The 19,070-nt window shown below is 33.8% G+C and overlaps 1 protein-coding gene across 1 annotated transcript in view; it reads right to left on the bottom strand.

The window, feature by feature from the left end:
* The window catches only part of LOC126734081 (cytochrome P450 4C1-like), an 80,843-nt gene that overhangs the window by 31,644 nt on the left and 30,129 nt on the right, over window positions 1-19,070 (bottom strand). Inside the window, exons 3-7 of the mRNA XM_050437590.1 lie at window positions 17,296-17,475; window positions 17,174-17,243; window positions 7,718-7,884; window positions 952-1,064; window positions 822-890 (exon numbers count right to left, since the gene is read on the bottom strand). Of these exons, the coding sequence (XP_050293547.1) occupies window positions 822-890; window positions 952-1,064; window positions 7,718-7,884; window positions 17,174-17,243; window positions 17,296-17,475 (599 nt within the window). The remainder of the gene's footprint in view (window positions 1-821; window positions 891-951; window positions 1,065-7,717; window positions 7,885-17,173; window positions 17,244-17,295; window positions 17,476-19,070) is intronic.

Genomic DNA, 19,070 nt, shown 5'->3' with positions numbered 1-19,070 from the left:
GCATAGTGCAGGAAATGCATGCCTGCGCGTTGCCATGTTTCGCTTTTAAGCACCTCTCTTTGCGTAATAATCAATTCCCCAACCTGTATATATTAGAGATTTAATGTTTTTTCCAAACAAGTTTAACGAAAGATCACTTAGTTTTGTAGAAATGTCCTTGTAACGAAGGTAAAAATATCTGATCCGAGAATATATAGTAAAAAAATATAAGTAGTATATACGTAAACATATTTGTATACAACATAAATAAAGGGACCACATATAAGGGCAAATTACCCTTAAAAACATCAATCAATCGTTCAAATTTCAGCCACAGCGCGGTGTTTTTTTCCATAAATGTTAAAGATATGCAAATCAGTTCATTCTTTTATTAGAAGAACTTAATTTTAGTTTTTTTTAAATTCATCGGATTACTAAAACGATTTGCATAGTAGGGTAGTGGTTAATAAATCACTCTTATAAGAATTAAATTACAATGGTAATATCGCTTTTTTTTCTTCTGTATCTTAAGGAAATTGGTTTTAAAATTATTTTTTATCGGAATAATTTCCACACATTTGATTGATTTTACCGACATCGTAAAATCAGCATAAAACTTTTTTTTGCCCTGGGAATGTCTAAGGCAAGTTTTTCAAAGGATTATAAAGTTGAAATTACTGAGATAAGTAAAAACAAATTAGTTGTTACATTATTTTATTTTCTCCTGCTATTATAAAATTGTTTTCAGCGATATCTTATAATTTTTTTAGTTCCCTGGATATAGACATTATAGGTTTATAAATTGCCACTCTACATAAATACGTAGTAAAAAAACACATTACCTGAATATCCTGGTAAACTCCTAGCAACGTAAGTCCCAAGAAGAGAACCAAGGAACTGGTTTCGTTAGACTATATAAAATAACAATTTTTGTAAATAACTATATGTTAAAATAAGACAAATAATTCTTACCGCACTTCCAAACAAAATAATTTCTTGACATATTTCCTCTTCTGACGATATTTTGTTATTGTAGCTCAAGATTAGATCCAAAAGTGGTAGTTCAGTACTATTCTCAATGTAATCTAAAATCAAAAATCTTATGTGATTTATTTATATTAACTAGCTACGAGAATTATAGATTGTATATAATATTTTAAATACAGATGGATTTAAAAAACATAATTTAGCTAACAAGGTTAGTTAGCTTAATTATGTTTTTTGAACGCCAATTACAGTATAAGAAAAATAATTCGTCGTTAAGTTCTCGTTACATTAGCACTTCTATACACTAATATAGAATTAAATAATATCAAAAAGAAAACTAAGTTACTACGACAAACTTCGCACGTCACAGAGATATTTCAAATTAAAAATATATTTTGAATTTTTCGTTCAATTTGTGACAAAAAATCCCTTTTGAAAAAAACATAATAACGCGTATTTTAATTATCAAGAACTATCTGACATAAAGTTAAAATACGCAGAAGAACTGGCGTCGACGATATTGTAACACGCATCGCAACACTTAAGTGGAAATGGACCGGTCATATTGCGAGACGGCCGATGGACTAAGAATATTTCGGAATGGAGACCAAGATCGGACAAACGAAGTAGGAAAAGACCTCCAAATCGGTGTACAGATGACCTCAAAAGAATTACCAGTAACTGGGTTGCAACTGTACAAGATAACAGAACATGGAGACTTATCGAGGTGGCCTATGTTCAACAATGGACGCGTTTGGCTGGATGATCTGACATAATAACAAATAACAGAAGGTAATACTAATAAAACTGTAAACACCCCAAAGCTACAACAAATAGTCAAAATGAGCTTCCTCAGACGTGGCATAAGATCCAACTGTTCACCTTATTGATTGTTGTATTCATGAAAATATTTCTGGTGTTTTTTTATTGCCTCACAACTGGCTGTAATTCGATTTCTCATGTTTTCTATATTTTCGCCGTGAGTTGAATAAACTAAGAGCTTAATAATCTCAAATGCAAAAATCTAGAGAATTTAAATCTTTTGATCGAGCAGACAAATGTGCCCTACCTTCCCTACCTATCCAAGAATTTGCATATACAGTAAAAGCTCTTTATTCGCGCTTCCTTCATTCGCGTTATCACTACTCGCGCATTTAAAAAATGCAACCCAATTCCTATATCCGCGGATCGAATCAGTACGTTGGCACATATACAGGGTGTTTGGAAGGTGAGTAGCCAAACGGAAATGGTGAATAGGTGAGGTTACTGGCTATTTAAAACGCATAGTATTTTTTTGTTTTTCCTCAAATTTAAGGAGTAATATAATTTTTCCTTTTTTTATTAGATTTATTAGATTTTTTTACTTTAACCTTCAATTTTTTTTTAATTTTTGCCAAATTTTGACCAAATATAGTACAATTAATTTTATTTTAAAGACTAATGTTATCTCATTCAGATTTAGGTAATAACTGAGAAAAATATTTAAAGAGAAACTAATAGTGGAGTAACAAACTTCCTCAAATCAATAGAAAAAAAATGTTACGTCAACTTTACAATGGAAAAAATAATAATAAAAAAAGTTGTGTGGTTTTAAAATGTGTTAGAAAACTTCTCTAGTTAATAGTCTTTCTAACGATGTACCACATGTAACAAAAATAATTAGGTAACACACGAAAAACAAATAAGTTTGTCTTCAAGGACGCGTGAACCAATTTCTTGAAAGCAACTTAATTGAGCAGGTATAAATTTATGTCTCTTTCTAACACTGCTAAATCTGTTGCGCTCTTTTTCACCGTTCTAAAACAGCTAAATCTAATGTGCCCTTTCGTTTCCATGAACCTTTACTTTACAGGTTGATTAAAAAAAACATATTTTTTACTTCAAATTGTTTATTTGTAAGTCTTGCTCAAATTGATGGCCATTATTTCTTATTTCTCTTATGGTATACTGTAATGTTAGTTCCCGTTTCATTATTACAAAAGCGTCATTAATTTTTCCTATCAAGTTCCCTTGTATTTATAGGTTCGAAATACACAAGTTCTTTTCCACGACCCTAGACGTAAAAATCAAGCGGCGTCAAGTCCGGTGATCTTGCAGGCCATGGGATAGGGCCATCTCTGCCAATCCAAGTATTGGGAAATGCATTGTCTAGGTGCTCCCGGATCGCCAATCTCCAGTGCGCTAGGCACCCATCGTATTGGAACGTCATTTGTTCTTCATTGAGAAAATTTGGAACCCCGTTAAAGAGTTCGGGCAGATCATTTAATAAGAAATCTAGATAATTATTCCCTTAAAAATTATCCAGTAAATAATGTGGACCAATAAGGGTATTACCAATTAGGCCTGCCCAAATGTTTACTGAGAATTTCCTTTGAAAGGACACGACTTTCTTCATTTTCGGGTTTTCTTCTTTTGGGGCCCAATAATGTAAATTATGAAAGTTGGTAATTCCCTCTCTTGAAAACTTGGATTTATCTGTCCACAGTACGTTTTTCAAGAAATCGCGGTTATCCACGTCCATATGTGGCGGGAGGCGGCAAAACTGAATGAGTCTCTGTTAGTCGTTTTCTTCAAGATCTTGCACGGGAGTGTAATGAAAGGGATGCTTTCCGTTGGCATGAAAAACAGACCAGACCTTCCATACATGCATTTAGGTTTAGATTGGCAGCTACAGTCCAGACGCTCGTTGTGGGATCTTCGTCTAAAGCTTCCAGAATTCGTTCGTCATCAGCAACATTACGTTGTCTGCGAACTCCAGGTTCACGGCGATTTAGACTTAAGCGTATAAAGGTCGTTTCAAAAGTATGACGATTAGGTTGGCGTCTATTGGGAAAACTCTCTTGGTAAATTCTTTTTGCTTCTCGTCCATTTCCATCAACTCTACCATATGCCATAAGGATATCGGCGTACTTCTCGTTTGTAAAGGCACCAGCCATAGTAGGCAACAGTAAAAATAAAACAAAGTTAACGAAAATGAACAACAAAAACAATGTGCGTAGAGCGGAGTTAAAAATACGTAAAGTAGCGAAGAAAGACAAGTCTCGAATAAATAATACTTCTATTATGGTTAGTGACAGGTAACAGTTTAAGGTAGCGGGGCACAAAGGGAGTGTCGCCGAATGATAAAGGAGATTATTGCGTAACAGGTTTAGCTGTGTTAGAAAGAGGCATAAGTTTATACCTGCTCAATTAGCTTTCAGGTTGCTTTCAGGAAATTGGTTCACGCGTCCTTGAAGACAAACTTATTTGTTTTTCGTAAGTTACCTAATTATTTTTGTTACATGTGGCGTATCGTTAGAAACATTATTAACTAGAGAAGTTTTTTAACACATTTTAAAACCCCACAACTTTTTTTTTTTTCCATTGTAAAGTTGACGTAACATTTTTTTTCTATTGATTTGAGGAAGTTTGTTACTCCACTATTAGTTTCTCTTTAAATATTTTTCTCAGTTATTACCTAAATCTGAATGAGGCAACATTAGTCTTTAAAATAAAATTAATTGTGCGCCATTTTGGCCAAAAATTAAAAAATAATTGAAGGTTAAAGTTAAAAAAACGAGGAAAATCTAATAAATAAAGAAAAAAAATATATTACTCCTTAAATTTGAGAAAAAACAAAAAAATACTATGCGTTTTAAATAGCCAGTAACCTCGCATATTCACCATTTCCGTTTGGCTACTCACATTCCAAACACCCTGTATATTGATAAAAAGGATTGAAATCGGTATCCAGCGGAATATCCGTTGTAAACGCATCGTCAAATGGACTAATAAAAAAGTAAAATTGACCTTATTACAACTATACCCAAAGTATATTGTTAAATCATATCGCCGCCGTATTGGCTCCTTTGACACGGGCCGACTTCGCCGTCGCGTCGGCGTTTCTGAGAATGTAAATACAATGTAAATTTGTTTTTTAGGGCGGTCTCGCTTTGCTTGTTACAAAAATTGTGACCGAGTAACACGTGTCTACCACTGACTTCCTAGTTTATAATGCCGACGAAAAAAATTGAAAAACGAGTTTTAACGCGAAAAAAATCTGTGCTACCGCTTAAAGTGAAAATAGAATTGCTTGATCGTTTACGCCTTGGAGAGTCGTTTGCATAGATATCATGCTCATTCAGTATCAACGAATCAACTGTACGATCGATACAAAAATCCGAAGATAAAATAATGTCGTATGTAGCTTCGACTTCACTGTCAGCGAAAGTTGTTCGTGATCCAGCAATAGAAAAAATGGAAGTGGCATATCATTATGGATTGAAGACTGCAACAAAAAAAGGGTGCCTCTGAGTGGTCCAATAACCCGGGAGAAGGCAAAGCGTCTTTACGCCCATTTTAAATAACCTAGTGGTAGTAGTGGTGGTGAATGTAGATGGAGGATTTCAAGAATCGGAAGGTTGGTTCAATAAATTTAAGGTGAGACAATCATTCATAGCATTAAACTCGTTAGAGAAGCTGCATCTGCAGACACTGCTGCAGCAGAAGGATATCCAGAAGAATTTGCAAACCTAGTAGCTGATGGAGGATACAAACCTGAACAAGTATTTAATGCAGACGAAACTGCACTGTTTTGAAAGAGAATGCCAAACAAAACATTTATTTCTAAAAGTGAAAAGTCTGCCCCTGGATGTAAGGCAGCAAAGGATAGAGTTACACTGCTGCTATGTTCCAATGCATCTGGTGATTGTCTCATTAAACCACTGATGCTTTACAGATCATTCTTCGTGCTTTAAAAAATCAAAACAAGGACGACCTGCCAGTATTTTGGAGTGCTAATAAGAAAGCATGGGTTACAAGCGCTATTTTTTGTGACTGGTTTCGGAATTGTCTTGTTTCTGAAGTTGAAACTTATTTAAAAAAAAGAATTGACTTTAAAGCAGTTCTAGTTTTGGACAATGCACCGGGTCAATATAAAAGTGACATTTTTACCTCCCAATATGACGGCTTTGCTTCAACCGATGGATCAATGAATAATCCAGGCATTTAAGCTCCATTACATTAGACGAACCTTCAAAATCATATTGGATAATATGGAATGTGATCCTGAAATAAATGTTATGGAATGCCGGAAGAAATTTGACACAGCAAAAGGCATTGTAAACATAAAAGAATCATTGGAAGAACTGAAGCCATACACATTGAAATCATGCTGGAAAAAATTGTGGTCTGCTCTGACTGCAGAACATGAACATGTGCAAATTCAAACTGTGACTGCAAACATAGCCGAAATTGCGAATGATATAGGACGAGATGGATTCGAACAGATAGAATCAACTGACATTCAGACGTTGCTTGAATCGCAAGATGAAGATTTGACTGAAACGGACTTGGAGGAAATATTAAATTCACAGCCTATTGAAGAAGAGGCTTCAACAAGCACTGAAAACGTGACATTTAATTCAAAAAATATTAGCGAAGGTTTCAGAATGGCAAATGAACTTTGTGATTTTTTTTATGAAAATTGATCCATCTATGGAGAAAAGTCTTATTTTTAAAAGGCAAGTTGCTAATGCCACTGCTGAATATCAGTATGAATTGAAGGAGCTTTTAAAAAATGCCAAGCAAGAAAAAATTACAAAATTCTTTAAGCCATTGCCTAAGTCTGAAGGTAATAATTAATCAATATGGTCAAAAACTTCAATTAAATTAATTTTTTATATGTATATGTATGTATGTACTTGTTTGTTATTTTGTCACCTAGGAACGTATCCCCTATAATCCCATATAAATTACCATTCCATATTCACGTTTCTTTATTCGCGGCATATTTACGGAACGTATACCCCGCGAATAACGAGCTTTTACTGTACTGTATCTAAGGTACAGTATCTGAAGTAAGTACTGTATCTGAATAGGTACATTATGATAATACAAAAATAAACTGGTGCACCATTATTCATAAACTATAAGTGTTATCTCAGCTGTAGAGAAATTTAATCAAAATAGGTATCACTTTCTGTAAGATTGGCCCGTAGGTATTAAGAAACGAAACATGAACCGATTTAATGATCATCAATTACTCCAAGCCATAAATTTAATGAGCTTCAAAGATTCTATGTGAATTTTTCTCAACCCATAAGTGATTGTTTTAGAAATTTCGTCTAAAATGTCTTCCAAAAGTAGCCTCGTTATTAAACAGTAAAAATATATCAATCTGTTGATCTACTCAACTAGGGAAAGACAATTTTATTATTGAAATCAAGTTTTCCAATTTATATAATAAATTTTATATTCTACGAAAACCACAAAGAATGCAACTATATGACGACTATATTTATGTACATTATGTACTTTCTTATAAAATAAAAAAAAATTATCTAATCATGTAAGGCAGTTTCTGCAGATCTCTGAGTTTATTCAACCTGAGTTGGATCTATCTCTGGAAGAAGAGTTTACCCAAAGCTTTAGAGAGTTTCTACAATAAAAAGTTATGTATGTTTTCAATTGTGATATTCTATTTAGTTGCCTGAGATGACATACTTCAGAATTCCCTAGATCAGAGGCATGCCCAGTTGAATCTGATGTCTATTTAATGAACATAATAGAAGCAGCATAAATATTGTTGCATTGCTCTCTACAAATTAAACGAGATTCTATAATATTATTATTTAATTTCAAGTCATAAATTACACTGTATTTATGAAAATAGCATCTAACTAAATTTGAATGCTATTCAAAACTTATTATAATGTACATCAACTGATAAATAGTGCAATTTGTTGAAAATTACTAAACGAATACGTTTTACCTAGGTCTTGTGCTATTTTTATTTTCTTTTCTCGTACAATCCTCTCGACAATAATTTTAATTCTATCGTAATACTCCTTATATTTGCGCCCCAAAGGAAAACAGTATGACCACCAAGAAAAGGGCAAAAATGGTAGCAGAAGTTTGGATGTAATAGCTTCTTCTATTCTGCAACAAATAAATAATATAGAATTTATAAAATTATAAATTTAATGAACTATTAAGTTAATTAGGCGTGGTATAAAATTTTATTTGATAATATGTTAAAGGTAATATCAAAATTATGTTTATTCACTAGGTGTAGCAAAAACAGTCCAAAAAAATTACAGAAATATGTGAAATTTATGACTTATTTGTGTTACAAATTTATGTATTTTTAAAGAAAGAAGTTTTGCTAAGGGATATCAGAGGTACTGAACACGCAAAATTGGTTGTTCGCTCCTATTCGCGATTTCTTATATTTTTTGTATGCATTTTTTTCCTTTGGTTTCTGGTTGCCTTGTCTTGAAGAAGCGGATAGGTAGAAATACGTGTCGGCAAATGCATAGCCTATCCTTTTGTTATGTAATTTCTGTGCTAACTTTCCTTTCTTAAATTGTATCGAGTTAAAATTGTAACACACATTTGGCGTATGATTTAATGCACGTCTTTCATGGAGAACTGAATACGCAAAATCGGTTGCTCGCTCTTATTCGATACCTTATGTGCTCTTTCTAGTTTTTTTTCTTTTCCTAGTCTTTTTTTTTCCTTGTCTTGTCCTAAAAACATCAATAAGTAGTAACACGTATCGACAAGTATCAAGTTTATTTTTTCTACTTCCCGACTCACGGAATATCCTGACTTGCTATGCTAAGTACATTGAAAAATGTCAATGTTTTTAATGGCAAAAAAATCTTTATTAGGAAGGAATCTCTTATCCTATTGCGATCCACTTAAATTTCCATATACTAGAGATATAATCTGATTTTTTTATATTATACAAGTCTCCTCTTAGTGGTTGGTATGCATTTCTTAGCATTAAGGTAATTTTCTAAAGTGGGAGTATTATTAAAGTTGTTTATAGCATTTGCTTTTTCTTTGACGTAGAACATTCTTTGTACTACTTTTCTAGTAGGAACAGTAATATCAGCCGCTCTATCGATGATCTCCATTAACTTGTTATAGGTCATATTGAGGTCATCTATTTCAAGGATTATATTGTCATGATAAAGTTGCCAGTTTACCTTAAAAAATGCTGTAAAGATTTTCTTTGCATTAGGTTGAAGCGATAGTTAATTCTAGATAAGTTGGATAGTCATTGCTTTTAGCAGAGTTATGTATGACTTTCCAGCAACTATTCATTACCAATATGCCACTTATCCGAGTTAAGTCAAGAGCGCTAGAGTATGAGTTATTGTACCAACGTACATGAGGCATCATTAATTACCACCATATTGTTATCTGAGGTAAAGTCCGCAATTAGTTTTTCATGTTAGTTGACATTTGACAACCATCCCATAAAGGGTAATTAGAGATAAGATCGCCCATTATAATGGTTTTATCTATACAGTGCTTTCATTTCAAAATGATCCACCCTTAATAAATTTCTTAAAAAAAAAAAAACACGTCAAATTAGATATACAGGGGGACGTTTAATTATGCATTTACTGAAGTTCTGTATATCACCTCCTCACCTCTAGCTAACCTCACTTTAATATGTCAAATGGGAACCCCCATCGTGTGATACATCATAGTAAGCAGCGTAAAATTATCTATTCAACGGTACCAAAAAAAAATGAAATCGGTAAATGTGTAAGCAAATAGTTAGCGAAAATGTCTGAATGAATATTTTATTTACGCCAAACTTTGGTATTTTAAATGAATACTTTTAGTGTGGTACCTACATCATTTTAAAATTCTTACATTTTTTATGATAGATCATCAAAAAAAAATACAAGCAATTTAGAAGTTAAAATGTGTGGTAACAAACAGTACTGTAGTAGTATGTGTACCGTTATTTGCGAGCAAAAAGAGTGTCTTTTTGCTCAATTGCTTTTTAAATTTTTGCAAAAATCTTTGCAGTCTTAACTTTGTATGTGTATTTATTTTACTTATATTTTTTGCGAAACCTACCTAATAGGTACAAAAAAACACTGAAATACCTTACATTTTTAAGGATTTTAAAAAGCAGGCGATTTATTATTGTTAAAACTGTCAGTTTGACGCGTGCAATTTTTCAATTTTAGTTAAAACAGTGAGTTAATTAATGAATTGACTCAAATGAATAATTTTCCTTTATGAAGCTCAAGATCGGAGTGGTCGCAGAACCGCGAGAGCATTTAATGAAAGGTATCAAGATAAAAACGTGAGCCATAAATACGTATTAGAACTGATACGAAAATTTGAAGAGACGGGATCAATTTGCAATAAAAAAAAATGAAAATAGAGTTGTCGATGAAGCATGCTAAGTTGAAGACAATTTGCTATGGATCCAACTTTGTCTATACCAAAGGCCGCAAAACTAACAAATATTTCCACTGGTTCCGTACATAAAATTTAAAAAAAAAAAAAGTTCTTTCCTTATAAAATTCATATTCTTCATGAAGTCGGAGAAGATGATTTTGATAGGAGAATTCAATTTTGTGAAGTGATGTGCCAGCGAATTGACGACGATCCCCATTTATTGAAGAACATTTGCTTCAGTGACGAATCGACCTTTTTTTAAATGGCCTGGTGAACAGACATAACTGTAGATACTGGAATAATGAAAATCCGCATGTTTTTCGGGAAGGCCATACCCAATATCCCCAAAAAATTAATGTTTGGACAGGAATTTATGGGAATGAAATAATGGGGCCATTTTTTTTGGAAGAAAATTTTACTGGCAAAATTTATTTAAACCTTTTAGAAAATGCAATACACCCTTCCATCATCCAATCTATGGAAAATCAAGTAGATCAACATGGTGCTATATTATTGAATGAAAATAATATACATTTTTAGCAGGATGGAGCTCCCGCGCACTACACTTTGGTACTGGAATCTACATTGAACAAATTGGTTACGCAAAGATAGACAGAGGCACAGTTAGAATCGAACTGAAATTTGAGAAATTGAAGATAATCAACGATACCAAGAATGTGAACAACTCTATATCACAGCTAAACATTCTTTTTGAGAGGGCAAGGGAATTAGCTCATAACACTCAATATATTTCGCTAATTCATCATTTGCAAGAAAAACAGCAAGAAATTGAATGGATAAACAATGGAATACAGCAAGTAGCTGATCACTATTGTCAAAAAAGAGGATTAGTTGGCAAGATACTAATTTCTCTTTTTGGAGTAAACAACGAAGTATACATGAATATTGACGAGCTAGATAAAAACCAGAAAGAATTGATAAAAACATCCAACCATCAAACCAAATTCATGCTACATGCATTAGCAACATTCAATGAAACAGAACAGAGGATTAACAATCAATTGTGACGAAGCCAGGAAAAGATAGACGCAGGAATTCAAGCCATCAATGGAATGCAAAACTGGTTTCAGAGAATTGACGAGAATAAACTAAATATACAATTCTTTAGTGCGTATCAAATAGTACTAAATTATATTAAAGAAGTCACAGAATATCACCGAAAATTATTCACTATCACCGAGGCCAAATATTTGAACTGATCTCACCAGCTCAGGTTGAGAAGACAATTCTTAACATATCAATCCACTTGCCATCAAATATTCAAATCATACCATATCCAATATTTCGAACAGAAGTCAAGCACAGCAAAGAATTCATCCACATTTATGGTTATTTCATGATCACAGAAGTACGCAAGTTCCTTCTGATAAAAGCAACGCCAATTCCAATCAAACATCAAAACGATTATTGGAGCTTCAGTATATTTAACGGACTAACAGCCATCGACTACAACAGTCAATCCTACTTTCATCTAACTGAAGAAGGATTAACCAATTGTTTCAATACAAATTACCATACATACATATGTACGCAAACTACAACAAGAAATATTGAAACCAATCCAGACTGCATTATAGATGAGATGTATCGGCGCACTGAAAATACTTCCTGTCCAGTCACAAAAGTGACAGTTCACTCAAGTATTTGGAAACAACTCCATGATTCCAACACTTGGATGGTCGTTACAGAGCATCAACTGAAAATTACTATAATTTGTGATGGCATAAGAGAAGATGTACTGATTAACCAAACTGGTATCATCAAGATAGCACACAACTGCCTAATCAAGACTAAGAAAAATGTACCAATATCACAAAGAAGAGACACAATAACCATAACAGCAAGTACCTTGGTTCAACCTGTCAATTTAGACTTAAAAACATTGAATACAACAGGGCAAATCAAGAATATTGAGACTGAACCAGTGCTTTACCCATCTGACTCTATAAGCGATCTCATGAATGAAGAAACAGAAATAGAATATCAGCTACAAGGAACTAAATGGAGGCAGATCCACCACCATATGACGACCAATAGCACGGCAATATCTATATTGGCAATTGTCACACTATTATCTTCCGCTTAAGCCTATTACAAGTGGAAGTCAGCCAAAAAGCAGCCAATACAACGAGAGGATCCAGATGTGAAAAATGGAATACAGCTTGAACCCCTTCATTTGTACAGCAGCGTGTCAACCAAAGAAGATATCACTTTGTCGAGTGGCCAGAATGTCTAATCTCATATTAGACATAAAATCGGGATAACTATACAAAATAGTTCAATAATATATTATTATATTATTTTACCATAATTATTATTTGAACTTGAAAAATAGAACCACCTATAACATAGCAAACCGAACGAGGCCAGGTACGCAGTCCGCAGCAGTCAGCAGTTTTTATCTATTGCATTATAATAATCATTGTTACTAATTATGTCACATATTGTATATAGTTAAGTTTGTATAAATAGAAGAAAATTACGTTATTAAAGACAGTACTAAACTGACCGCAGTAGTAGTATTCATCTAAATATCCTTAAGGGCTAAAACCCCCTATGAGTTAATCGACTAGAAGTTTTATACAAGGGCTTCACAACAGTTAAAGAGTTTGTCAAGAATAATCTGGCAATCTTTTCTTCATACAGTATTATTTTTCCACTTTTTGTTTTATACTCAGAGAAAAAAATCATTTTTTTTAATTTTTTAATAGGGTGCGATGAATGCGTCGAAAGTTTCAATTTTTAAACAAGTAAACAAATACATTTTTTGTTTATTATTTTGTTACATTTTATGATTTAAATCTTTTACACGTCTATTTAAAATGTCCAAACCATTAATTTTAGCATTTACTTTACATATACATTTTTTCTAAATAGCACATTATTATTTTTTTAAATTTTTTTTTATGGTAAACACAAGCACAAGAGGAAAGTCCTATGTCACTCTTGGAGTGATGCTTGCGCGAAGATATTTGTGGGCATTTATCTTGAATCGCTGCAGGTTGTATGCGTCGGGAAATATGTGAGGTGGAAGCCCGTTCCACAAAGAAGATGTTCTCCAGATGAATGAGTCCTGATACAGCGACATTCTTGGGGTAGGCAGGTGGACTCGATGTTGATGAGCCGCCACTGCTAGACGCGTCCTTCTTGCCGGAACAGCCCTGGGTGGAATCAGGCCTGCCAGCTCAGAGGAGCACTTACCGTGATAATAACGGTAGAATAAACACAGATCAGCCACCTTTCTCCTGTGCTCCAGACTATCCAGACTCTTTGTCAGTTCTGGTTTGTCGATAAGACGAATAGCTCTCTTCTGTATAGAATCTAGCAGCTTTAAACTATGCTTGGGTGCAGAGCTCCAGACATGCGAGCAATACTCGAGGGAAGGGCGTATTTGAGCCTTATAAAGAGTCAGCAGCTGTTCTGGTGTATACAGTTTTTTCGTTTTGAAAAGCACTCCGAGTTTTTTGGAAGCTGCCCTGGCGATCTCGGCAACGTGGTCATGCCAGGACACACTGTTGGTGACTTCGACTTCTAGAGGATGTAAAGATGATTTCATTGGCAATGTTTTCCCTGCCATAACCAGCTCCGGGCCATCAACGTTAGTCTTCATCGTAAATACTGCAGCCTGCGTTTTTTTAGCGTTAAAATTGACCAGATTGTTACCGCCCCACTCCAAGATTGCTCTAATATCGTTGTTGGTTGAAGCTACTTGTTGCTGCCTAAGATTCTGAGAAGTTGCGGCTGTCGTTGGTTTGGCGGATTTAAATGTGGAAATAAGTGTGCTATCGTCCGCAAAGCTGTAAATTGGATTGACAGTGGTTCCTAGCAAATCGTTAATATATATCAAGAAAAGGGTGGGGGATAGAATGCATCCTTGAGGGACTCCAGCGTTAATGTTAAATTTGTTGGAGAGGTGTCCATCGACGGCTACTTGGATTGTTTGTTGTTCAAGAAAACTTTTGATCCAATTCAATAATGAGTTTTGTATGCCGATTGAGGAGAGCTTGGTTAGTAGTCCCTCATACCACACTCTGTCAAATGCCTTGGAAATGTCAAGAGCGACTGAGCGGGACTCGCCATGCTTCTCCGTGTGTGGCGTAAGCCAGAAGATCGCCGGTGGATCTAAGCTTTCGGAAGCCGTATTGATGATCGCTGATTAATCGAGATGATTCCAGATATCTTAACAGTTGTTGGTTGACTGCTTTCTCCATAATCTTCGATATTACTGGAACTAGTGCAATCGGGCGGTAATTGGACGGCATCGTCTTCTTACCCTTTTTGGGTACAGCTTGCACTTGAGCAGTTTTCCAGCTTGTTGGAAATGAGCCCTGTTTATACGATGCCGTGAACAGTCTACATAAGGGAGGAGTCAATTCGTCTGCACAACGTTTTAGTACTAGGGCTGGAATTCCATCGGGTCCAGAAGCTTTGTTGGTGTCTACGCTTTCAAGAATTTTATTTATAATTCGTTGGGGAAACGAAATTTCTCCCATCGATGAATTCACCCTTGGCAAATATGGCGGTGTTTTGCCTTGCGAGTGCAGAGTAGAATTGGACGCGAAGAGTTTACCCAGTAAGTTGGCTTTTTCCCTTGCTGTTACCGCGATAGAACTATAATCTGCTGTTAGGGGTGGCAAGGCCGACTTAGCAAATCCTTGACTAACGGCTTTCGATACCGACCAGAAAGATCTTGTTCCATTTGGGCAGTTTAGCAATTTGTTTTTGATCCTGTTGTTGTGACTCTCTTTGCATTCATCAATAATTCGCTTGCAGCTATTTCTGGAGGTTAAAAAGTTCCTCCAATTTTCGGAGGAAGGATGTTGACGCCATTTGCGATATGCTGCGTTTTTAGTGTTTACTGCCTTTTTGCAATTCAAGTTGAACCATTGCTTGTTGTTTGATCTGCATTTAGTAGAAAAAGGGATATAAGCTTCCATTCCTGCCAAGATCGTCTTTGTAATTTGGTTTGCACATTCTGAGATGATTATTGGGAACAACCACTTTTAAAACGCGGTTTCTTTTTCCAAATAATTTGATAGAATTGATATAATTATTTTTTAAATCGGTTGATAAATAAGCCCATAAGAAGAAAAAAATTAAGTCATATAAATAAACGCGTTTAATTAATAGAAATATTTCTTGATTTCTTGACTAGGAGGCTTATAATACATGACATCTTGTCAAGTTCAATTATTATTCATTATTTGCCGTAATTTTTAAAAGAATTTCAATGTTTACTAATATTTAAAATGTTTTCTGACTGTATTTCTGAAAAACTGATTTAAGTAATAAAACACAATGTAAATTATTATTTTTCCGTGACTACTTGATTAAAAATTAAAATTTTCAATGCATTTATGACACCTTATTCCAAAATTTAAAAAAAAATATTTTTTCTATTAGCATAAAACAAAAAGTGGCAAATGGGGTATATGGTCCTGCTTGCTCTTTAGGGTCAAATATTAGATCAGTAATTTGGTTTTACTGCTGGGCGTTCTTTTAAATTGAATGTTCTTTCTTTTATTGATTTTCTAAGTCCTTGGGGAGAGATGTTAAGTATATGCTTTTTACACTGACTTTTCCCATGCTTTACCAACGTAAATCATGGGTTGTTAATGTATAAACTTATGAGAGTAGCTTATATTATCTGCTGTTCCACTTCTGGCCTCTGTTGTTCAACTTTGTTGTTCTTTTATTGAAAAGTTAGTAGGGGTAAGGCTTTTCTCCACAAATAAAATGCTATTCCTCTAATTTCAGGAGTGATGCATTTCGGCAAGTGTTCTTGCCATCATCAGACTCTAAAATATATTTCAAACAGTTCAAAAACATATACGAACATTTTTTCTTGATAGGTCACATAAAAAATACAGATAAAATTATGATATTGTAAAATACTTACTGGGTTACTTAACACACACACAAATTCTAAACAATAACAAACAATACTTGAATAGTACATTGCACGACATCTAGTGAACAGTTAAAATTATAATAAAATTGAAAAATATGAGGTTAGCAGATTTCTACTGAGTACTGCGAGCGAGTGAGAGAGAACCATCAGACTGTAGTTTTATAGGGTATAAACAAATAAATGTGTGTTAATAAGTCAGATCAAATCAAATGTCAGTGTTACTGTTAGGAACCAAGGAATTAAAGAAAGTGTTGCTCTCAAATTGAGTTTGCTCATTAATACAAGTGTAAACCGGTGATTTGATGGCTTTACTTATTTCCAGGATTTCCAAAAGATCCAACCTTAACCCCTTCTGACATATGTTGTTCTTGTTTGCTAATGATTTAAAATGTTATCCTAAAGTTTCATCCACAGACAACTACTTTAAGCTTCAGTCAGTTTTAGTAATACTTAATGATCGGTGGATCTAAGAATGATATCTTAATCAATATGCCTTAATAAGTGTAGGAAATCTGTTAATCAAATCTGAGGGTTTTACTTGATAGCAGTCTGAGCTTCATTCCACATATTTCAAATGTAGTGACTAAATCGTTCCAGTTTTTTGGTTTAAAAGGTGTTCACGGAATTTTGATAATATTGCTTCCGTTCGTTTGTTATACTGTTGACTGGCACATTTAAGTCTTGAATACTGTTCTGGTGTCAATTTTAGATCTGTCAAGAATTAATTTGTATCCCGTGGTGTGAAGAGTTTTAATCACTTGAACAGGAAAATTATATGTATTCGAAATTTGTATCATTCTCATAATAGACTAACAATATATTTGCTTAAAAAAGCGGTCTGTTATAAAATTCTTTTAGGCAACTGATACTTGCATAAATACATATGTGTACATTTTAATGATATTTTCTTCTTAGTATTATGTTAGAATTTTAATTAATTATTTAAAATGTTTTTATTTGTTTCATGCATTATTTAAAAAATAATGTAGCTAATAACTAAGAGAAGCAGACTAAAACATTAACACTAGGCATACGAGTAATAAAGAGTATTAGAAAGAACACTACTAATATTATATAGCTTACTTTAATCTTAGCTTGCCGAATTCCATTATTTCGCCTTGACATTCTTGTTCACTAATTCCAAGTGAAGTTTCTGGAACCAAATTTATTATACAATATTAAAACTAAAATATCCATTAACTTACCACTAAAAGCTTTAAACACATACGTATTAAGTAACTTTGGAGAAGTTACATCACCATTTAATTTTTTTAGATCATCTACAAGCTTGATGCTGCATTTATAATATGTCTCTATGTAAGTTTTTAAGATTCCAGTCTTAAAGTTTTTTAAAAAATGCCGTCTTCGTCCACGCCAAGTATCAGCTAAAAGTAAACGTTTTTTGAATGATAATAAGCTTCTTTAAAAAAAGTCCTAAATTTACTAGAAACCTTATATTTATATAAAAATATTAAAAAATATGTTAATTTTTGCAAGACTGATAGTCAAATCAGCATTCATAGCAACTTCCTACAGTCAATACTCGTACTCTTTAGGCACCAGTTTAATCCCAGACACAAAAAAGAGCTCTGGATGAAAGTAGGTTGCTACCAGGAGGGTAGCTGGTGATATTCCGGCGCAAAATCGTCGTCCTTCATAACCAATAAGGCGAGGTTTATGTTCTAAAGTGTTGGAAATGTCACCAGCAACTCTTGTAAGGGTAGCAGAAGACCTAGAGTTGACTTAAGACAAACTTTGAGAATGAAAGCTTTTTAAAGTTAGTATAGTGTAGCGTTTTATTTTTCTATTCCTTATGTTCACTAACGCTCCATTGACATTTCATTAATTTTAATAATTATATTAATAATTTCAGTCAACTTTTTTTATTCATATTTTTTTAAATTCACACTGTCAATGACACATTACTACTGTAACGCATCACTCTACTGGTTTAATTATCCATGCTTTCTGTTAACGGTCCGTCACTTCTCTGATTGGTCATAATTAATATTTTCTCTGATTGGCTGATATTGACAGCTCAGGCGACAGTTGGGGTCGTTATTGATTTAGTCGGTTCTGCGCCCATTTTTCGAGGACTTGTGCCCGTGTTGCAGGTAGGAGCACACGTAAAAGGCCAGGTATTTTACGTGTAAGGCATTTTTTTTATTTCCGAAGTTTGTGAAGCAGGAAGTGGCCAATATGGTTTATAATTCATGGTGCTTAATCTTGTTCCTTTAGGGAACCGTTTATTTCATAATTCTGGTGTAGGATACCCAAGATTTTGATGGATAGATAATAAAACTTAGCAAGGGTTTTACTTTTCCGTTTTCCTCTTTATTCTTCTTCAGTTGTTGATGGCTGCAGGCTTTTGATTTCCCCAGGAAATAGCTGAAAGCGGTGGAGCTGGAGCCAGAGTTAGAGCTAGTATTAGAAATTCCCAGTCCGGATAGCTGAGCTAATGGCATACATTCACAGCCTCGGTTTTGAAGGCTAGCCGTTCATTTCTTAGAGGAATATACAGGCCAGTTTATTCCATTTATTTAAATATTACTAACCATAGATATGTCTCACTTATTTAAATGTTTATTAATATACCTTTTATTTCAATTTAACGTTACAAATATTTAATCAATGTCATAATTTAATACGTCAATTTCTTATCTATAATATTAGTTATTTTTTGTTCATTATTTTTCAGTACCCTTTTTGCTAGATATAACACAGTAGTAGTAGTAGATATAACACAGAACTTTATAAACTTTCCCCTGCATAATACAAATATATACTAAAAACTTTAATAATTGCAATTTATTTTTCAAGTGCTGAAATCTACCTAGTAGCGAAATCATAATTTAAATGTTACTTTTGTCAAACTTATTTTAATCATATCAACATTATTCATATTTTAATTCATAGCAAATTATAACATTTATCAGATTAGAACATGAGGTGTGTACATATCTTTAATGTAAATATAATT

This window comes from Anthonomus grandis, chromosome 3 (assembly GCF_022605725.1).
Source record: "Anthonomus grandis grandis chromosome 3, icAntGran1.3, whole genome shotgun sequence".
Taxonomy (NCBI): domain Eukaryota; kingdom Metazoa; phylum Arthropoda; class Insecta; order Coleoptera; family Curculionidae; genus Anthonomus; species Anthonomus grandis.
This window is presented reverse-complemented; position numbering and strand designations above follow the sequence as displayed.